General features: G+C 27.8%; 3 protein-coding genes across 4 annotated transcripts in view; 1 reads left to right on the top strand and 2 right to left on the bottom strand.

Annotated features, from left to right (window-relative positions):
- Nucleotides 1-14,365, top strand: part of LOC113385157 (kynurenine 3-monooxygenase-like) — an 18,929-nt gene extending 4,564 nt beyond the window's left edge. Inside the window, exons 1-10 of one of the 2 annotated variants that reach the window (XM_026622978.1) lie at nt 73-129; nt 7,104-7,297; nt 10,139-10,187; nt 10,274-10,361; nt 11,000-11,171; nt 12,380-12,631; nt 12,715-12,805; nt 13,263-13,405; nt 13,639-13,800; nt 14,195-14,365. In XM_026622978.1, coding sequence (XP_026478763.1) covers nt 7,127-7,297; nt 10,139-10,187; nt 10,274-10,361; nt 11,000-11,171; nt 12,380-12,631; nt 12,715-12,805; nt 13,263-13,405; nt 13,639-13,800; nt 14,195-14,350 — 1,284 coding nt within the window. In that variant the 5' untranslated portion in view covers nt 73-129; nt 7,104-7,126 and the 3' untranslated portion in view covers nt 14,351-14,365. Of the gene's footprint in view, nt 1-72; nt 130-7,103; nt 7,298-10,138; nt 10,188-10,273; nt 10,362-10,999; nt 11,172-12,379; nt 12,632-12,714; nt 12,806-13,262; nt 13,406-13,638; nt 13,801-14,194 lie in introns of those variants that run through there. The other variant, XM_026622977.1, reaches the window with a different exon arrangement.
- On the bottom strand, nt 3,118-5,735 carry LOC113384760 (glucose-6-phosphate exchanger SLC37A2-like). The gene is made up of 2 exons (XM_026622519.1): nt 4,346-5,735; nt 3,118-3,146 (listed from the first exon to the last, which is right to left on the bottom strand). The coding sequence occupies exons 1-2, from the start codon at nt 5,733-5,735 to the stop codon at nt 3,118-3,120; spliced, it is 1,419 nt and encodes a 472-aa protein (XP_026478304.1).
- Nucleotides 14,366-15,699: 1,334 nt separating the features above from the next.
- Nucleotides 15,700-22,187, bottom strand: LOC113385159 (2-acylglycerol O-acyltransferase 1-like). The gene is given in 7 exon segments (XM_026622979.1): nt 15,700-15,881; nt 16,150-16,349; nt 17,697-17,740; nt 17,742-17,872; nt 18,189-18,454; nt 18,885-19,127; nt 22,143-22,187. Coding segments are annotated over 6 exon segments (1,017 nt in total). The 5' UTR covers nt 19,103-19,127; nt 22,143-22,187; the 3' UTR covers nt 15,700-15,723.
- Between the last annotated feature and the right edge of the window lie 1,790 nt (nt 22,188-23,977).

Genomic DNA, 23,977 nt, shown 5'->3' with positions numbered 1-23,977 from the left:
TATTTAATATGAAACAAGTCATAAAAAATATTAATAACAATGTTTTTTAATTTCCAGGTAGGTTCTCTCTGGCAGCATGTTTTTTGGGGAGAAGAGGATTTGAAGTGCACTTATTTGAATACAGAGAAGGTACGATCAAAAACATCCGTTTTTGATAATGATGAGTAAATCAATGTACTTATTTTTAGCATAAGTGTTTTATTTTGTTCGATGAGTTATTTCCCTTTTCATTATTATTCTTGGGAAATAAAAACATACTTGAAGATAAACCTTTCAAACACTTACTGCAGAACAACATTCTATAGGAATTATTAGAATATGAATTTGCAATATAAATTAAAAAGTAGTTAGTAGAAAACATTTAGTACAAATAATCAACATATGAATATACAGTATGAATTAAAAAGTAATTATTTACTATTTATAAAATCATACAGATAATTCACGATTCGCGTGTTTAGATAATATGAAACATTTAGTTTTGATGGATGAATCATTTGTAAATTAAAGTTACATAGTGCATTCAATCAATCAATAAATCAATTACTGATCATTATTGATATCAGTTTTTATATCAGTTTTTATTTGAAAAAAAAAAAAAAAAACGATGCAAATATGACTTCAAGTGAAACAAGCCTTTGGGGGCATTGCTGCAACGATAAACATAAAGAATATCAAATGGTTGTTGAATTTTTGGTGCAACCGTTTTTATAAGAAAAAATTGATGACTGGTAAATTTTAGCACACATATATATTTAATTTAATTTTATGGTCAATTTTTACACAGATGCTTTTTTAATATTTTTAACCAACCAATTATAATAAATTTAAATTTCTGGCAAATCATAAAAAAATCAAAATTCAAGGTAATTTCAATAGTATCTTATTTTCAATAGCTAATCGTGATACAAGCATCATTATTCAAAATTATTTGAAATTCTTTTACAAAATCTTAAAAAAAATGTATACGGGAAGTGATTTGCAAAAATATTAATTTATCTCACAGCACGAAATGTTAAAATCTACAAAATCATAAAACGTGACTACTTAATCATTAGTAGATGTATTAAAGAAATTATTTTACAACTCTAGATTATGTAACAAAAATACAAAAAAAAACGTCAATGTTGACATTGAAACTAATTAACGATTACAGTAGTAATCAAGTAATTTATTTGAATTATTTAAGAAAATGGGTATTTTTAGTCATTTGTCTAATATAATGTAATGCCACATATTTCTAGTTTTGTTCTTGAACCTAAAAATGACCGATTTATTTTAAAAAAAAGTAGGATATTTTAACAAATATTGCATTTATCTGCTCTTAAAAGGAGTTGAAAAATACTAGGACAATTTATATAGCTGAAATTTGATTTATGTAGGAGATATGTTTTGTGTAGAATAAAGATTTAAGCACAAATCGAAAGCCCAAATAGATTAATTTTCATTAAAATACAACTACACAAATCAAAAGCAAATGAATTTATATGTCAATTAACCAATAAAAAAGTTTTGTATAACCTTAACACTTCTTTCTTTTATAGTCACTATTTATCACCCCAGGAATTAGAATTTTCAATTAACAATAGTAAGAAATACAAAAGTCAAAATTTATTCTTGGATATTGACGTCAAAATTAAATAAACAAAAAATCAGAAAGGTTCAATGTCAAATTTCCATTTTTATTAAATATAACTAGACTAATCAAAATCAAATGAGTTTATCAAAAATCGGTCAATTTACCAACAAAAATTTTCTTGTATAGCCTTAACACTTCTTTCTTCTATTGGCACTATTTATTACCCCAGGATTAAGAATTTTTAATTAACAATACTAGGAAATACAAGAGTCCAAATTAATTTTTGGATATTGACGTCAAAATTAAATAAACAGAAAAAATGAAAGAGGTTCAATGTCAAGATTCGTTGTTGACCTGTAGTATCAACTTATTACCATGTGGTCTAATAATAATTATCTAAACGACGCAATTAAATATAATTATGATAATAAAATCTAAAAAAATAGCAAATATTCACGTAGGTTAAATAATAATAATCAATATGTTGCAGTAAAAAAAAAGTTTGGAAAAAATTGTAAGTAAACTTGCCAAAATCAAACTAAAGATAATAAAATATTGGGGGAAGGGAAATTTAATATTTTGTTTTGTATTGAAAATGTAAAAAATGACAAAAATTGCATTAAAAAAACACACATTAAATATATCATAAAATAAACCAACGTTATGGCAAAGCTATGTTACGTTGCATTTTTCATATAAAATGGTACTAAAAACTGTCAAAATGCTGAGTGGTGCTGTCCAGTCAGGCGCTTTTAATATCAAACCTAACCTAAAAATGCACAAACGATAAAAAAGGAATCTTATCAAAATTGCATCTTTCTGATGTGTCATGATAATATATACGAGAACAGCCTGATCGAACAGCAAAGCATTTTTGACAGCTTTTAGTACTATTTGATATAAAAAAAGCAGCTTAACATAGCCTTGCCATAATATTGGTCACATTTTTGGTAAAAATAATATTACTTTTACCACCATATTTATTTATTTTGCAAATGTTAAGGAATCTAGAATACGAATAAATAAACGTCTGATCAAACTGCAACCACATAGCGTTTTGTCAGCTTTTAGTACCATTTTATATGAAACACATCGTAGCATAGCTTTGTCATAATATTGGTCAGGCGCACATTTTTGTAAAAATAATATTACTTCTATCGCCATTTTTTTATTTTCCAAATATTATGGAATCTAGAGTATGGATAAATAAACGCCTGATCAAACCACATAGAATTTTAACAGCTTTTAGTACAATTTTATATGGAACACATCGTTACATAGCCTTGCCATAATATTGGTCATATTTTGGTAAAAATATTATTACTTCTATTGCCGTATTTATTTATTTTGCAAATGTTATGGAATCTATCATAACCACACAATATTTACTATGGATTTGTATTATCATATATATAACAAAAAGTTCATTTTACAAATATATCGCCAAACTTTCCTATAATAATGTGACCTGTGACCAGTACAATAATCTCTAAAATTCTCGTTGTTTACGATAAACAAAAAATCTTTTGCTATTTTGGCTAAACGGTTATTTTCCATTTGATTAATTTTTATTTTGTGAGAAAGATAAGAAGAAATTTGTGCTGTTGGATAATCAATTCTTATTCCATCAAACTAAAATATATTGGTAAACATAATAAACAAAAAAATAATAAACTCTTTTAGATATCACAAATTTTATGGGTATTTCTGTTCAATTAATTATAAATATACTCATTGTTTCTTAAAATATAAATTCTGTTTGAATGACCTATTTTATGGTAACATTTTTAACAAAAATCACACTGCACCTCATATAGAACTTTGTCAAAAAAAAATCATTAGAATTAGAACAACTATCAATCTATGGGACGATTCTGTCGTAAAATATACCAATTTTATGGCAAGGCTATGATGTTACTTTTTTTTTTATATAAAATGGTGCTAAAAGCTGTCAAAATGCTATATAGTTGCGGTGCAGTCAGGCGTTCAACTTATAAAAAACTGACTTAAAAAACGCACACACGTCAAAAAAATGTTATAATTGATGCATCTCTGTGATGTGTCATAATAACACGTGCGAGAAGATACAATTTATGTGTAAAACGCCTGAACGCACAGCAACCGCTTATCATTTTGACAGATTTTAGTACCATTTTATATAAAAAATGGAACCGTAACTCAGCGTTGCCATACCATTAGTCTATTTTATGTCATAATTGTCAATTAAATATTCTTCCTGTAAATTTGCCTGTTTTGTTTTTTTTTTCTATTATTTTTTATTCTTTACACCTTGTCAGTGTAAAGAATTTGGTGATCAATTATGGCCCAAAAATTATTAAAAACTGTTTTTAAAAATACTTTTGAATCTAACTTAGAAATTACGTATACTTCCAACTTGAATTCAGGTGTCATAAATTGAAAAACAGTGCTCAGAACCAAAATAACCAAAAACAAAAAAAATCGTTTTAAATTTGAAAATATGGCAGTTCATCTCGCAATCTTGAAGTCGACCGATTTTAGGCGATGGCCGGTTACACATCATTTGCCCCCTACTTTAAAATAGCATTAATAAAAAAATTCAAACTTTACTTGTTCTGAGGTCGATTGTGTCCCTATTGGTAAAACCCGTATTTTGTTTCAATTCACTGAAATAAAGTATTTTAATGCAAACCAAAAAAAACAATAAATTAAAAAAAGAATAAATATATTATAATAAATATTTTTTAAACAATTGTAAGATCAATTATTCTTTTTTCTTGCGGCAATCCTTTATCACCAAGCGAGTGAGCATCAAGAGTGCCAAAACATCAGCTGTCACCAACATATAGAAAACTCTTTCCCATCCTCCTTGGCTGACGACTCCTGCCAAAAGTGGCCCTACAGCCGCTCCAAAAGATCCTGTTCCATCAATTATCGCAGTTATTGTTGCTAATGCACTAGAATCACCCTTGGTTTTAGCTCCCAATTCAGCACTAACTGATGTGGTGATAAGGGCATATGGTCCGTTCACCAAAGCTCCGGCCAATAGCAGCATTCCAATGTTCATCGCTATATTAATCGAACCCCATTTTTGGTAAACAAGCATCGTAGGAACTGCTATAATCAACATGCCAGCACAAGTTAAAGCAGATCTTCCAGATAGATCAGAAATCAATCCAGCCAAAATAGCACCTGCTATTCCGCCTACATCGAATAAGGTTGACAAATCCGCGCTTTTCTTCGCGCCCAAAGTGGTCGAGTTGTGGATATAATTCGGCAACCAGTATAAAAATGTATAGCTGACCAGTTTGGAGAAGAACAAGGTCAGTGCGTATTCGACGACTCCAGAAATACGAAGGGCTCCTAAGAAACTAATTGCTTTATGTCCTTCGGCTTCTGCATGCTCTTCAGTACCAGCATCTATTTCTATATCAACGTTTTCTGGGTGATCCACCAAGAATATGAAAATCAAAATAGCTACGAGGCAAGTGATGGCGCCGGGAATTAAAAATGACAAAGACCAATCTCCTTCGATGTAATGAGCAGCTATCAGAGTGCCTAAAATATTTCCTATAGGCGTATGTGAATTCCATATTCCGAAAATAAGTCCTCGTTTAGCTTTTCCGCACCATCGGCCAACAAGAGTCACCACGCTGGGAAAACCGGTAGATTGAGCTATCCCTGCAAAAACTTGGACGACAATGAAGTACCATAGTTGATGCATATTGATGGTTCGAGCAAACCCAAATAAGTAGCAGAATATTCCCGTTAGAATCATTCCTATGGTAAGAAAATACCTTAACCGGACTCTTTCGGCAACGAAACCAGCAAAAAACATTGCAAAAGCGTACACAAATAGAAATGATGAATCAAGTATTCCAAAAAGTGCTTTACTATTTGGGGAATCAAAAGGAGCCCATTCGCACCAATGTGGATCACTTGCCATTTGGCCTGCTGATAAACTGCCATCAGGTGTAACTTCTGAACAATTCCTGTGCAGCACATTTTTCACAACCGATATTGGTTTTCGTGTAACATGAAACGCTGTGTAACTCAAGTATGTCAATAACAATATACTTGTCCTGTACGCAACTTCCTTGTTGACGGCTAATTTTGGACAGCATGTTGCATGCAACTTTTGTATAAAACGAATTCCGAATGTTGGACCTTTCGCCATCTTTTACGAACACTCGATAACATTAAATTTAATTTACTACTAAAATATCAAAAATAATTGTATACTCTGAATGTTTGATGCGTTTAATAAAAATTAGACTTTTTTAAAAATTGGCAGTTGTTTTTTTGTGATACTGATATATTTGTTTTGTATAACAAGTGCACTATGATTTGTATGTAAATGATAATAAATGCATTAAGATTTGATAAAATAGATAAGAATGATATTGAGCGGTATTTACACACTAATTACAAACAATTGTAATTGATATCGTTTATATAAAATTTTATAATTATTGTTTGAATGACTTTTAATAAATCATTGTGGGAATCGTAATCAGATCGGGTAATTCACAAGTCATAAAAAATAGAAAAACATTGACTAGGTATAAGTATTTTACCTTAAGGCAAGTTTCATAGACCTCCCGGTATGTGTAAATAATTTATATTACTTAGTCAACCATACTCTTCGAATTAGCTAAATCTTTAGAATGTGATTGATATGCAAAATCTCGAGTTATTCTGCCTAAACCTTCTTGGACTCTAGACGAGAGTCCAGATAACCGTTAAAAAATCTGCACATATATATATATATATATATATATATAAGTCGGGTTTTCCTTCCTGACGATTTAACTCCAGAACGCACGAACCGATTTTGACAATATTGCATTCGTTGGAAAGGTCTCGGGTTCCGCAAAGTTTATAGCTTTGGTAAATTAGTGGTTTATGGCATCGTGCCTCAATGCAAATTGCTGGAACTTTACGCACCGTAATTAAAAATTCGAGTAATAAAAAAAATCAATAATTGTTTTAAATAATTTCAAATAGATTATCTAAAAACTCGAGTAATGACATTAGTGAGAATTATCAGAATTATGCTTGCTTAAGTCAACGAGCAATTCTTGCCGCAAAGAATAATAATGTGCACGCACTGAATTTCACCATACAATCAAAAATTGCTGGCGATTTGGTGCCATGCCAATGATTCCGAATGGTCTTTCGTTTGACTTCAAAGGATTGAAATTTCCAGTTTGCCTTGATTTCGCAATAACAAGTCGCAAGGCCAATCGCTTAGTGTTTGCGGGATAAATTTCAAATAGATTATTTAGAAAATCATTGTTTTTCACATGGGCAGTTATACGTTACCTGTTCACGAGTTGGAAAACCATCCGCTTTGTTTGTGTTAACGTCAGACCAAAAAACAAAAAATGTGGTTTACCAAAGAGCACTTCAATGAAACGGATAATTTGCGGATTCACTTTAATTTACTCAGAGAACTTCAACTAAAAAACACTAGTAGTATTATAACACTAGTAGTATTATAAAATCAAGATACAATTATTTTATATTATTTAATTATTTTTAGATATCAGGACAGCAGAACATGTTATGGGAAAATCTATTAATTTGGCGATGTCGGTTCGTGCAAGAGCAGCCTTAAAATCTGTCGGTTTAGAAGACGTCATGATTAAAAACCATGGTATACCAATGAGAGCCAGGATGATTCATGGAACCGATGGATCTTTGAGAGAAATTCCTTATGATGCAAGAACTAAACAGGTGGAATGATAATAAATTAACTATTTTGCTAAATAAAACCATAAAAGCGCCTTTACGCTATGCTCCAGACATGAAAATATTTCCAACGCATATATCATCGCAAAACTTGGTGAAATAGAAGAATTTTGCAAGAATTGTTTTTTTTTCATCAAGTTGGTATATAATTTAAAAATTGCACAATGTATTAATGTTAATAACACGTTTATTATCACGATAATATCAGAAATTTTTTCACATGAGCTATGGTAGCTTTGTTAAATAATTTAGGTAAAAATGCATCAGGAAAATTTATAGCATCAAAAAATTTTTTCTGCCAGAATTCCTGAAAACCCACTACTTTTTATGCTGAACATATATGACTGACTAGACCTTTTATTAAAACTTGTTTCTCGATGAACCATGTCAGTCGTACATGTCTGACAATTTTTTTGAACAAGATTTTCATGTTCTGTTCTTGATATGCCAAACTTTTGGAACATACTGCAATTGTATCATTTAGAACTTCTTAGCGTCAGACACATACGACTGACATGGCGTACAACGTGTTAATAGTTGATCAACCAACCGTAGTAATTAGAACAATAGTGGTGTATGGCATCGTGCCTTAAAGCAAATTGCTGGAACTTTCCGTGCCAAAAATTAAATTTTAAAAATTTAATTTTATTTGTTTCAAATCTTGAAAAAAATTAGATTTTTGAAAAATTTTAATTTTTTTTGAAATTTTTTTTTTTTTATTTTGACATATTTTGGAAATTGTAAACTTTTTTCGATCATTACCTAATAATGACATTTTTATTACTTTTTTTCATCTTGTCAGTTGTTCATCTTGTCAATACAAACAATGTTTTTTGAATTATTAAAATCGGATGCTCCTTTATCTTAAAAACTGAGTTACCGTTTGTGTCATTTTTTGCCTTGTATCTTCGAAACGGCTAGACCAACCTTTGCCAAAAACTAATCAGCACGTGTCATTAATAGGTATCATTGTTTTAAGAGTAATTATAATCGGTCGAACCGTGTTCCCAAAATCGTCGACGAAAATTGTATTCGCACACATACACACACACACACACACACATACATCAATTTTTTATAAGATATGCCAAAATGTTCAGAAACCGAATTTTTGAAATTTGTAATTTTTTATATATCTTTACGTTTCTGGTAAAGATATATTAAAAATTTCATTTGCAGAAATTTTGTTACAAGAAATTATTTTGGAATAATTTCCTGAAAGTCAGTAAGAAAATACCGATCGATATTTTCAACTTAAATTTCGTAACAATTTTGATTATTCGGCATTAAATCAAAATATTAAAATGTTTCAAGAAGTTCTTATGCTGATGATATATGTATATATCAACTATCCTGTAGAATAGATTTTTTTTTAATATATTATTTTCAATATGTCAGTCAGACAGGGGTGTTTGGTATAAGATATTATGAATTAATATATATATATATATATATATATATATATATATACATATATACTAGTGATGTGCCGACTCGAAAAATTCCCGATTCGAATGATTCGAATCAGAAAAAAACCTGATTCGAATCATGATTCGAATCAACTCGAATCAAGTATATATATGGACAAAAAAAATCATGGATGTATTAATGTAGTAAAAGTGATCCAAATTTATAATCAAAATTGTCAGTTTAACCAATATAACCGACAAAGTAGAAATTGTAAACATAAATCACTATCAAAAAGTATATTCTGAAAATTATTAAAAATGATGTAATTTTGAGGACGGCTAAAACATATCTTCAAATTAATTAACAATAATAGATTACCAAACAATTGTGCATCACTAAAGCATATAAAATAATATTTGGAATCATGGGTCGATTGTTTATTTTACTATGTAATCAGTAAAGGATCGCATCTAAACTGAGAGCTGAAAGTTAATTTCATTAATGTGAATTTGCCATTACTTACATAATCAGAAGTTAACATATTATTTACTGACTTTCTGGTGTTATAAGTAGTAATTGTTTCAAAAGAGAATTATTTATATTGAAAGATTCCCGAAACTCGTTTCATAATTTCGAGTGGTTTATTCTGATAACATTTAAAATCTAAAACACTTGATTATTATCAAAATTGGGTATTGATATTTCACGAATAAAATCGCTCTCAGCGCTCCGTAAAATAAATAAACACGCAAGAACGACGACGCATTGTATCGCCCATACAGTTAACTCATATCGCTCGAACGGCTTGAAGTCGGGATGATTCGAATCAGAATTGAAGTCGGAACAACTCATATCGCCGTTTGATTCGGTTTGAGTCATGAAGTCGGAATAACTCATATCGCCGCTTGATTCGGTTTGAATCATATGAAGTCGGATGATATAGTTAGTCGATGAATGCGGTTAAAGTCACACAAAGACGATTGGAGTCGGCTGATACATTTAAGCATATTAAAGTCGGGTGGCTCGCATGATTTAATTCATTATTTATTTTTTATATTTATGATATTTATTTTTTATATTATTATAATATTGAATTAAATTAAAACATTTTTTTTATATTTATATTTATGAAAAATGTTATATTTATGAAAAATTTGTGTTAATACATATTTTATCACAGTAAATATTTCGCGGCTTGATGCGAGTTGATTCGAATCAAGTAAAATCTGATTCGAATCAAGTCGTTAAAGGCTTGATTCGAATGATTCGAATCACTTGATTCGACTTGGCACATCACTAATATATATATATATATATATATATATATATATTATTGACATCTATTTCATTTGACATTGAGAATATTTCTGCATTAACATCTTATTATTAATTTTTTTATTTTTTATTTATTTTTAGTGCATATACTCAGTGAGCAGACGATATCTTAATGAAATATTATTAACAGGTGAATATTTTATACCTTCATCAAAATATTAAATATTAATTATGCATTACAGTTGAATCTACAAAATCTTCATTAATTATTTTTAGCAACCGAAAAATACAATAACGTCCATTTACACTTCAATCAGAAGTTGATTAATATAAACTTCAATGATGGTGAAATAACTCTACAAAAGTAAGTGATAGACAAAAAACTAATTAAGAAATGTGCAATTAGAACAAAATCAACTTGAGCAAAAAATACAACAAAATCAAAAATGGGATATGGTTTAACCAAGTTTAAATAAAAAATAGTTCCTAAGTTTAAAATCAAAATGTATAAGCACTTAACCTCCATCCAAAATATTTGGTACCATTAGATATATTCACATTTCTGAAATTACTAATATCTAATTTCAGAAATGCGAATATATCTAATGGTACAAAAAAATGTGGATAGCTCTAACCTATAGTGCAGAAATAGTACAATTTTCGTATATCTTAAAAATTTGCTAATAATGTACCATGTGATACCAGCTATTACTTCGGCCTGAATTTTCTTGTAGTACAAATTCAAAATTTTGTTCTTTCGTTTTTCAATATTAGTATTTCATCGTTCTCAAATTGTTTTTTATAATCACAACTAATGAATCGTATCAAAATCAGATATATCTAATAACTGTTAATATCTAAAAAATAATTTAGTTATATATAAGGTTCTGCATATTGCAGAATTTAACTATGTAACTCACCGAATAGAATTTATATGTGTAACTCTTATAAGACGTTTACCAATATATTCGACTGAATATATTTTAATATAAATTTTTTCAGTACCTTAGACAAATCCACGACAAATAGTAGATTTGATTTTGTGATCGGATCTGATGGTGCATATTCCATGGTCAGAAGACATATGATGAAACAGGCCATGTTCGACTATAGTCAAACTTACATTAAACATGGTTACATGGAACTTTGTATTCCTCCTGACAAAGAAGGAAAGGTAATTGTTAATAAATTTAAAATTCAAACCACAATATTGATAATAAATATATAATTGACTTACCTCATAATTTCTTCAGCACCACCTTGGACTTCCTTGGAATATCACCAAACTTTCACAATATCACGACACTTTTTTAATAGAATATTATTTGTAAAATTCAACAAAAAATTGTATTTATTAATATACTAATGTTTTATGTTTTATTCGATAAACAGAATTTCTAATTTACACTCCCGACTTTTGAATGAAAATTAAACTTTTAATAAAATAAGTAATAAATTCAAAAACATGTCACAAGATTTTTTTCTACACACTAATTAATGGTGCTCTTTCCCAAATGGAACTTATGACCTAAATATCCAGTCTCAAGTATAACCATTTTAGGAATATATGTTGGACTAACATGTTATATAACTAGTTGTAAGTGACATGGTGCCTTAAAGCAAATTACATCAACTTCCTACTACTTATACATAACTAACTTCTAACTACAATAAAAATGATATTCACCTCTTTGAACCAAATGCTCAACTGATTATTTTGAAAATAAAATTTTTGCTTTCACAAAAAGCTAAATCATGCAATTTCTAATTGTTTATATATAATTTATAATATCTGTGAATATATGATGTATATAGCACAAGCAAGAATTTAGTAAAGATCTAGTAAAAAAACAATAAACTAATACAAATCTAATGAGAACCCAGTACCAATATGATAAGAATCTAGTAAGAATATACTTAAAATCTAACCATAATTCAACAAGACATTTCTATCGGACATTGTGTCATTGTTTACTTAGAATTTTAGTAAGTTTTATCTAGTTTCTGCAATGCTAAGTAAAAAAGAGTGTCTCAAACAAAGTTTCTGAGTTATTTGACAAACACTAAAAAAATGTCTTAAATTTTCTATTTATTGCTAGAAAATAAAAAATCGAATTCGATGTTATATGCAAAATATTTTTATCTTACTTGATTCAAGGGTCTAGTGGAAATATAAATATAAAATTTTAAGGTCTGGGTAAGAGTCTTGTGAAAAACTAGTATTACTGCAATAATCTTGTTGAGATCTGGTTGGAATCTAGTAAGCATTAGATCAGAACCTGTTTAGAATATAAAAATTATCCTTTAACGAAAATCAAAATACTTTGAACTATGTTTTAAATGTATAAAAATACCAAAGCTATTTTTTTTTTATCATTTTAGTTTGCAATGCCCGAAAATTTTCTCCACATCTGGCCCCGAGGTCAATTCATGATGATAGCACTGCCAAATCAAGATAGATCCTGGACAGTAACTTTATTCATGCCTTTTGAAAAATTTTCAATGCTGAATAGTCCCGAAAAGTTACATACATTTTTCTCGGAATATTTCCCGGATTCCATACCTCTAATAGGAAAAGACAGGTTGACCAAAGACTTCTTCAAAGGAGGACCACAACCGTTGGTTTCTGTTAAAGTAAGGGGTAATCTGAAACACAAATAAAAAATTATGGTAAAAAAATTATGGTGTTGTATTGATATAAAACATTAAAATTGTAGTGTTCTCCTTACCATGTTAGAGACAAGGCTCTTTTGATTGGAGATTCTGCACATGCGATGGTGCCTTTTTATGGACAAGGAATGAATGCAGGTAAAAGTTCACAAAATTGTCTTTATTAGTCATTATTGCACCCGATTTTATGAAGGCCAAAAAATCACTAAAATATTAACACTCATTTTGTTTGTATCAGAACTGATTTTTGAAAAATTCAACGACTGTGCGCATATTTTACCAATTTTTCAAAATTTATAGGGACATGTAAAAATATCATTTAGTCGTCATAGCCAGAAAAAGATATGTGTCATGATCACAATCAATAGTTTTCTATTAAAAAGTAATACTTATTTTTAGTTTGGAAATGTTAAAAACAGTAAATATAATCTTTATTAGTTTTTATTTCATCATATCTTTTTTGCTCTATTTAAATTTTTTTAATAATTTTTTTTTCAAGAAACTTTTTTATTTAATATAACTTCAGATATAATTTCTAGCATGTATTAGTTATATTATTATTTCTTTTTTATTCAAGTTATATTTATTTTTTTAGGTTTTGAAGACTGCTCGTTATTAGATGATCTTATAGAAAAATTTGGAGATGAAAACATGGAAAATGTTTTTAAGGAATTTACGGAAAAACGAGTAGACGACGCTCATGCTATTTGTGATTTAGCAATGTATAACTATATTGAGGTAAATAATTACCAAAAAAAATAATTATAATAAAAATAAGTTTATAAATAAAATTCAATATTAGACTAGGGTGAAAAAATCGTCGAGGTAAATTATGTAATTTCACTTCTCAACTACATCACTGCAATAAAAAAAAATATTAGAATTTGTTAATTTGTTATTACAAATGTTTCAAGACACAATTTATTTTAGAGATATTTTTTATGACTTAATAATTTTTAATTTATTTTTAGATGAGAGATTTAGTCAACAAAAAATCATACAGACTTCGTAAAACATTCGATGATTTTCTATTTTGGATTGCACCTCAAGTTTGGGTACCTTTGTATAATTCTGTATCATTTACCAGAATGAGTTATAGAAAATGTATAGAAAATAGAGCTTGGCAGGATAAGGTAAAAAAAAATTTTAACCACTTCTAAAATTTTAGATATTTCATAATAGTCCTTATTATTTTTTAACACGATCATTTTAATAACTAATTTTTTAGATGAATTTCCAATATACTCTGTAAAAAATTATTCTACTTTTTGTTTTGGTTCTACCAAAATATACAAATCTGTAAAAAATCAATAAAGTCTTCAATTGTCGACAAATTGAAAATTGAAAACAATATTTCAAATTAAACACACAAATATTAAAACTATACAAAAAATACCTAGCTAAATTACCAAATAAATCACTTGTTATATCTCAAACTAACTGCCAACTATAAATCTATCTTTTTTACCATATGATTTTATTATATTAAATATTACTATAACTTATTTTTCTTTAATTTTTTTTCAGGTTCTTTCAAAAGCCATTTTCACATTAAGTATTGGAGGCGCACTTAGTATTTTTGGAGCAGCTTTTTACTTTGGAAAAAAATCATCATTTAATTTTCCCGTAGAAAAATATTTTGATAAAGCTGTAAAATCAGTTGGACTTGTATGGCCTTACTGATAAATTAGTATTTAATAAAATATAATATAATATATATATATATATATATATATATATATATAATACATATGAGATTACCTGATTCAATACTATAATTATCAAACGATTATATTTTCATATAAAATATTTATTAATATATTCTAGTAACATTCTATATAAAAATATAAAATAATATATATAGTACAAGTTCTTAATATATTTAACTTAATATTTTCATAACTAAAATAATATTAATAAATGCATTGAAGGCATCTTATACTATTAGTCTTAGAATTATTTCTTTGGAAATCTAACCAAGAAAAAAGATAGACTAGATTTTTATACATATACTTATGGTAATAAATGTTAATCGAAATGATTTAATCAAAAATAACAATTTTTAAAGAACTAGAGTGATGGAATAAATTATAAATAATATTGAAATTTTATACAAAATAAACAGAACAAATGCTGCTAAAATATAATAAATAAAACAATTATATAATGTAAAAATTTTGTTCAAAATCATACGATTGAACTTCAATTTAAGTAATTTTAGATTTAAATTTTCTAATAACGAAATAATTTGATTAATAATTTTTAACAACAAAATAATTTTGCATTATATTATAATATACCAATATATAGATATATTTAATTATTTAGTAGCATTTCAAATAAATGCTCTTAATTATTATCGATTTTAATGCCAAATAATATAAATCTAAAAATATAATATGATAATAATAAAGTACCTTTACTTACATATATGTGTTTAAATAATTATTTTTCATAAAACTAATAAAAAAAATTAAAATAACTTGAAAATTTTCTTATGGAAATTAAGACTACTTCATGTGCAAAAAAACCCCAGAAAAATTCAATGAGTAATAAAAAATTATATGAGTATGAAATTTACTAAACTGCATAAAATTAGCAATCTTTTTGGTTATAAATAATTAAAAATATATTAAAAATAAGTGTGTACTTTTAATATTTTATCTCAGAATTAGTCTTGCCAATAGCTATATTTTGTTCATGATTTTAGGAACGTTTGAGGCAATATTTGTAATAAAACTTATTTTTAAAAAATTAATTAAGAAACCGCAATTCTAGGACTATGATATTAATAACCATAATGAATAATACCATGGACTATAATAATTCAACCTATTAGTTTATAAGAATTATAGGTTTTACAAAATAGGTTCTATTTTGTTATATAAATCCCATTTTCAGTGCCTCAAAATTTTTCAATATTGAGCTCGACATACCAAAAAATAACAACCAACAAATTTAAAGTACTAAAATTACAACAATAAACTTAATAGTATCTTAAAACTAATTTTAAAAAAATATGAAAAAGTACTCACGATCTCAAAAGTACTCATAAACTACTCAATGACAAGCTTTATATTCTCATGATCTTCAATATATTTAGATTTATGTTGTTCAAATAATTCTGTGATGGCTTTTGTAAATTCAGAATGTAGTTTTTCAATGTCTTCATCAGATGGATCCAAATTTCTCTCGAATTCAAGGGGTTTTCCAACTGAAAAAAAAAAACATTGATTAAAATTGTAATCGCAAATTATTTATTATCGTAGGGTTAATAATTTTTCTATTATTTAATTTGTGGCGATACTAGTTCGCGTTTAGTTTTCACAAGGAGATAAAATGAGTCATAGAATAGGCATATTTAGTAAGAAATTATGTTCTAGAATTTTTTACAATTAAATAAAAATGCAGTATTTGCTAAATAAATTTATATTAATGAATTATTTGGTCCAAATTATATTTTTTTTTTTACTTATACTTACTGACAGTAGTAACAGGTTTTCTTCTCGGTACTATACCAACAGAATATTGAAGCATACCTCGGCCTAAAGGTACACAAAATGCAATTCCAGTAATTTTTTTCACAAATTCTTGGGCTTTTCGTAAAAGTGATCCTTCAGGATTAGAAACTTGGTCGTATAAATCGGTTTCTCCGAATGAAAACACTGGCACCAAGGGAGTACTGTTGAGAAATTAAATAAATTTAATTAAAAATTTAATTAAAAACCTAGTGGTGCATGGCATTCTGCCTTAAAAAAATTGCTGTAAATTCCCGTAACAAAAATTATATGAAAAAAAATAAAAAAAAATGAAAACTTTGAAAAAAATAGATTTTGAACTTTTTGAAATTTTTTAGAAAACTATTCAGAACCTCTTCCTGTTAATACGAATCAAACACCTTTTGAATTTCTCAAATAGGTTGATCGGTGTTCCCGAAATCGTCGAGAAAAATTTGTTTCCGCACACGAACACGCACACGCACACGCTCACACACATCTATTTTTTTCTAAGGTATGCCAACATCTTCAGAAATCTTTGAAGAGTAAAGATGATAATTTTACCATAAGAATATTTAAATTTTGTCTTCACTAATATAAAAGAATTGATTGATAATAATAATATTGTTATGGTAAATATTATAGGTCTGATAAATTTATCTGAAAATCTCTTGGCTTGTCGAGAAATGAAAATTTATTATAGGTCCATGCCAGTCATACATGTGTAAAATAAAAATTTGTGTTTTCCAGGAATTTTAGTAAAAAAAAGTTTCTTTGATTTTAAAAAATTAACCGAATTATCTAATAATTTACCATAGCCCATATGAATATTTTTCTGATATTATCTTGGCGATTAACTTTCCTGGAAAAAAATCTGAGAAACTTTTCTAAAAAAAATTTATGCATAGCACAACTATTTCTATATATTATAGTTGGTATATTCTATACTTGTGCAGACAACTGTTATATAAAATTCCAATATAAAATCAGTTAAAACGTAGAAAGTTTATCAATATTCAATTTATCCCAAGTGTAGAAAGAAAAATATCTAATTTATATGTAATATAAATTTAGTTAATACATTTTTATATATGATTTAACTAAATAAAATTCAAGAAATTGTTTTTAATTCAAATTATTTGTTGACACGTGATAATTCTAAAATAAGAATTCAAACATGTAAAATAATCACCCATAGTGCACTTTTACTCCATTCATTTTTTATCATTAAAAAAAACAACAAAAAAATTATCTTAAAGCCAAATGAAGCCCACGCTCGAATTACAAGTTAATCTACATCAATGCACTTGTGATTAATTTATAAATGTGTAGAATTCTTCATGCAAATTCAGACGATGAGAAAAAGGTTTCAAATTACTTCAGATAAAAAGCGAAACTAATTCATGCATATACCAAATCAAAAATTATCACATGCAGTAAGAATTATTAAGTAAATTATCTTAATAATTCTTACTGCATGTGATAATTTTTGATTTGGTATATGTATGAATTGTATAAATTTTTTTACAAACCCGTTTTTGAGGGCCAATTTCACAAATCCTTTTCGCTTTTTCAAAAACAATCTTGTAAGTACCAGGTTTGCAATATAAGGATTCTGCAGCGCCTCCTACCATGAGAACAGCAGCCTTTCCTTTTTCTTTAGAACCCAAAATATAATTGATACTTTCTGCACTGGCTGATACACCACCTAAAAATAAAAAAAAAAATCATAATTGATGAATTTAAATTTTCATTGAACCCAAAAATATGAGGAAAATTTCGAGTTTCATTACTAAATTATTAATATATTTTTTTTATTTTAACTATTATATCAGATCTAAAATAGTGACACAGTTGCTCCATGTTTTCTAGAATAAGACATAATGTATTTTTAAAATTTTCAAAATTAGTTGACTTTAAAAAGCTCTTTTTGCAAAAAATGCACTAAAGTATGTTGGAAAGTTCCATGAAAAGTTGTCAAAAATCTTACTATTATTACAATTACAACTAATCCATTATCTCACCCAAACTCAAAATAAGTTCCCTATAAAACGGCACCATGAAATGTCCGGCAAGAGTGCAAATTCTGGCTGTCATTCCAGGGAACATTTGCTGAAAACCAGTGGCGTCCGTCGCAAAATGACCAAAAGCACCAGATGACAACAAACCATGTGGGAACACACACAATAAATAGTTTTTCTTAGGATCCAACTCTGCAGTTTTGATCAAAGTTAATGGGAAATAATCGCGGTAGTATCGCCACCAGGTCCAGTTTCTCACCCACTTGATACTGGGAAATAAAATAGAAATAATTATTGTAAAATGGATGGATTTATTAATATATTGGTTTTAGAATGTTTGAGAAAAGATACAGGTGTGATGGTCATTACTGAAAATTAAATTAGATATAACCAAGAAAAAATGTTTTGTCACTTTTTAAGAAGAGTTGGTAACCAGATTGGAACATCACAAATCGGAGCAATTTATGAGGAAATAGCGAGTTTTTTTTACTAAACAATGTTGCCAAGCTGTATTAAACATACAATTTATATCTATACTTTAGAACCAGAAAAAAAAAACTGCTCTTATTTGAATTGTAAACAAGTTACATTGCAAAAAAGTAAGAAAAGAAATGGGAAACATGTGGTTGCACAGAAGACTTGCCTTCTAGTGGCACAAGTATATCTTTCATTACTATTACTATTATTATTATTACTTACGGTCTTCCTCCTTGATGGCAAATATCTCTATCAATTGCAACCCAAAAAACATATAGAACACCCAACCAGTACCAACTCGAACATAAGACAATATAAAGACATAGGGCTATTGATAAAAATTCTGCCCAGAGCATTGTGGTGATCCATCCTGCGGCTGCCAATGTCTGCAGACGCCTTTCCAGAGGCGTATCCAGGGGGGCAAATTTTAATAGTGACATTTTTAACTAGAATTACTTCTTTTATCTGAAAAGAAAAATACGTTTTTAATAATTTTTGTTAAAAAAACTTTGTCATCAACAGAACCAATGGTTTTTACTCAATTGAACAAGTTAATCTATTTACACCCAAATACATATTCATATTTAAGGAATATATGGAAAAAATCGAAACAATATTTGAACTAGTGGGCCCCATGACATCGTGCCTTAAGGCAAATTGCTGGAACTTCTCGTACCAAAAAATTTTTTTTAAAAAGATTAAAATGATTGAAAAAAAAATACTATGAAAAAATTAGATTTTTGTGAAACTAAATTTTTGACAAAAATTTACTTTTTTTGAAAAAAAAGACTTTGATAAAAAATTTATTTTAAAATATTTTGGAAATTCTGATTTTTTTTTTCAAAGCAATCGTACTGCATTAACTGCATAAAGACGAAATATCGAAGCGCGTAAGCGCCGCGTCACCGTCTACGGATAAACGTAGGTACGGATCCGATAGGAAAGTAAACAAAATTTATACTTATTTTTAAAATCTCTATAAAATATCTGATAATTTACATTACATATGTCTAATGATCATTTTTGACCGCCAAATGGCATTTTTTACTTTTTTTACTAGATCTTCAAAACCACTAGACCTGCCTTTATCTTGTTAATACAAGTAAAATGTTTTTTGAATTATTCAAATCGGACGCTCCGTTCTCTTTAAAACTGAGTTACCGTTTTTGGCACTTTTTGCCCCGTATCTTCGGAACGGCTAGTCCTGCCTTCGCCTAAAACTAATCAATACTAATCGAATGTTATTTGAATTATTCAAATCGTTTCATCCGTGTTCCCGAAATCGTCGACGAAAATTTGTATCCGCAGACACACATACACGCACATACACTCACACATACATCAATTTTTTCTAAGGTATGCCAAAATATTCAGAAACCTTTGAAACGTAAAGATATATTAAAATTTTCTTTTTCGATTTTTTTGCGATTACTATAACTTGCCCTACGGGAAGTTAAATATAATGCAAATGTTACATTTAGAATTCTAGTCTATCAGGATTTTTCTAAATGATTTTTTTTTAACTTTTTTATTCGATTAACAGCCCATAGGTCTGAATAAATGGCACATTTTGAGAACCTTAAACATGGCCTCAAACAGTAATGACATAAGTTTTACATGTAAACATAGATCTACAAATAAAATAGTTAACCACTGAGTTGCCTTCTAATAAATCTAGTCAATAAGATTTGCATAATAATTGACAATTTACATGAGATTACAATAAGAAACTTGTTATGTCTGCTGTTCAAGAATAATATATCAATTATGTTACATAATTTCAAAAATCAGATACTTCCAATTATTGACCCCAAATATCAGATTTCAGTTGATCATAAAATTATCTTATAATACTTTTATCTCATATACCAGGTGGTCGGAGAGAAATATTTTTGATAACGATATCGTATCAGTTATCAAATTAATATATTTCACATGGAAACATTATTTCCTGTGTTGAATTTGGATTTTTGATCTTTGACCTGGGCACTATATTAATTTAATTTGATAAATTATAAAAGATTAATGTAACATGGGTTATAAAAATAAAATAAAAAATTACATAAGAATATGGAATGGATTTTTACTTTACTTTTTTATTTGAATTTAATTTTTAACAAAAGATTTATTCGATTTGTCGGTAACCAAAATGCAGTCCCTTCAGAATAATAATTTCTTCTCCATGAAATTTCTCTTATAATTAAAAAAATAATTATTGAATATTATAATTATGTCTAAAATTCTATACAATATATTTTGAAAAAATGAAGTACTTTGTTTATAATTCAGAGTAAGTTATCGGTGACAAATCATAACAAGGTCGAACAAAAATATAATAAACAAAACCACACATTTCTTGAACAAAAATTTAAAACAAAGATAAACATAAAGCAATGAACTCAAGAGCATTTTAAATGCTTTTTTACACCAAAACTGGAACTATTCCAAATGCTTTGTTTACTTGCATTAATTTTTAAAAATAATTACAGAGTAGAATTCAAAGTCGCATTTGCGGTACAAACAATCTAATAGATAACTTCTATTTTACATGTTTGCGGACGTGGATGCTATAGCATTCTTATTAGAATTCTTATTAGAAACCAACTGAAAACTCTTTTTCTATATTTTATAGTACAACTTTTTGGAAACATTTTGTATTTAAATTTTCCAGGGTACCATACTTCTTGATATCAGGTTGCACGCAATGCAGGATTTGAACTCGGAACCTTGTTGTTATAAAGTCAGAAATGACACAATTTATGTACAATCTCGTTTTTTTATTTTTTTATTTTTTTATTTTTTGATGATTTTTTTCATTATAACTGATATAACCGTTATTCATGGAAATTTATGATGTTACTTCCAGAACATAAATTATAATTGATAGTTTTTTTTTATTAGATTTCCATTATATATAGATATAGACGTATAGTGACATCATAACTATTATCATCTTATAATCGAATAAATAAAAAATATTGAAATTCATGACTTAGTTTTTCTAAATTTCTTAATAAAAACTGTTCACATACAGCGCAGGATAATGGCTACTAAATTGCATCAGAAATACATTTATTTACTAAAATAAATAATGATATGGATACTTCTTGATTTGAACCATATTTTGTTTAGTTTTGTGATATATGTTATTATTTGCTGTATATTAATTACTAAAATAAACCACCAAAGTTAAATAATAAATAGATTAAGTTATATAAAGTTGCACATACTTTCTACGATATACAAAACTAAGTTGTACTGTTGTTTATGAGTAATTCAAACGTTCATATATTTCTAATATTTTCATGAATCAAAAATACTACAAATAGTAAAAATTATGCAAATACTAATTTGCACATAAAAAATAATCTATAACAATATAAATGGCGTGTCTTCAACAACTGCATATAAATATACTACTAGGCCACGTGCTGAGCCCAACTAATAATTTACCTAAATAATTAACCAAAAATTATTTACCTTAATAATTTTATCTTACACACAAATGTTCACAGTTCACTACACTTTTAAAAACTGTATTTTTTGTTAAAACTAACACATGAATCTAGTAAATTCCTTAATATGAAATGCATGTCCTTTCCGGACGAACACTCTGTAAATACTAGTTCAATTAAATTTGGTTAGAGCGAGTGACTTCATGTAAAATGAAATATTAGACGGGGCGCCGGCGACCAAATTTGCTGAACGATAAATATATATAGATAATAAGTTTGAGGTCAAATCTGCCGTAAAATGAAATGGTACTAAAAACTGTCAAACACATAAAATCTAACTTATAATGAAAATTATAACATGAAATATTATGACACATCTGAAAGATGCACTTATGATAAGATTCTTTGATTCTAGTAAGATATCACGTGTACTTATTTTTTACATGAATTTAAAGAAGGTATTGTTTTAAGAAAAAAAAAATTACGATTTGTTCTCCTAACTAAAATTACACTTGATGTTTGGGGTGGAGAAGTAAGGCGATTAAAAATATTACCACGTATCATCAAAGGAAAGGGGGGGGGGGTTCCAAAAATCTTTAAAAATATGGTCACGTGACAAATGGACGCCCTCTTATATTTCCTATCTAAAACGCTTGATTGCACAGCAATAACATAGCATTTCTAGAAAATAAAAATGTCCGTTAATAAAAATAAATTATAAACTGCAACGACATATATAATTAGTTTATTTAATTAAGTATGATATTAATGGCTAATTAGCCATGTATTAAATTACAAGATCTATAAAAGAAAAAGAAAAAAATATAGATGTTGAAAAGCTTATCAAAATATTACATTTTATATATTATAATAAAGAAAGTAGATTTTTCGCTTATCAAATATTTTAGACAGCTCCATTAGTTTTGGATATGAAAAAAATTATCACTGACCCCCTGTCTATGAGTTGCATCATCAGTATTAGAGAGAGAGACAATCTATAATATTGTTGTCACTAATACTTTAGAGAAGCATTATTTGAAAAATTATGTGTAAGGATGACTTACGGTTTTTAAAAATAATATAGTTTTAATAATGCATAGTATCATGAGCATTTATAAAATAATATATAATATTGTAGCAAATTTGCAACACGATCAAATGGGCCGATTCTGCCGTAACATAGATAAATATCAGACCATCAAATTGCAATGTATTCTCATACTCTCAACACCGTCAACACAAGCAATATGTTTTTTGAATCATTCTAATCGGATGCTCCGTTCTCTCTAAAATTATTATTTTTGCACTTTTTCCTGCGTATCTACTCAAAGGTTGGACCTGCCTTTGCCAAACACTAACGAACAAGTCTCTCTGTCAATACAAATCGAATGTTTTTTGAATTTTTCAATTCGGTTAATCTATGCTTTTGTAATCGTGGACAAAGAATGGTATCCGCACATACAAACATATACACACACATATATACATACATTAATTTTTTCTAAAGTATGTCAAAATGTTCAGAAGAGTTTGAAACGTAAAGATATACTGAAATTATCATTTTTGTTTTTTCTGAAATTACTATAACTTACTCAGAGGGAAGTTAAAAATATTTGGCAAAAACATGCTAAGTTCATATTAGCAGTAAACTGTAAGAAGCGATTTTTCTTTTAAACTGTAAAAAAATTATTTTTATGTTAATAATAAAACTATTGATGTTAAATTTGATCTAATATGCTGATAAATGTAATTTGCAAATCATTCGTATGACTGTTTTGTTTATTTTGTCGTACAACGCAGTAAATGACGTAATATCAATAACACATGACTAAATAGTATAAATTGCACATAGTTCTTGTA

The sequence above is a fragment of the Ctenocephalides felis genome, unplaced genomic scaffold, assembly GCF_003426905.1.
Source record: "Ctenocephalides felis isolate EL2017-DRISC unplaced genomic scaffold, ASM342690v1 CF-g0.4_SCAFFOLD_03571, whole genome shotgun sequence".
Lineage (NCBI taxonomy): Eukaryota > Metazoa > Arthropoda > Insecta > Siphonaptera > Pulicidae > Ctenocephalides > Ctenocephalides felis.
The sequence above is the reverse complement of the archived record's forward strand: the minus strand, read 5'-3'. Positions and strand labels throughout refer to the sequence as shown.

Coding starts and splice junctions, on each gene's coding strand:
- LOC113384760 (XM_026622519.1), bottom strand. CDS start 5,735: ATGGCGAAAGGTCCAACATTCGGAATTCGTTTTATACAAAAGTTGCAT. Junction 3,147..4,345: donor CACTCGCTTGGTGATAAAGG/ATTGCCGCAAGA, acceptor TCACAAAATAAA/AATTAATCAAATGGAAAATA.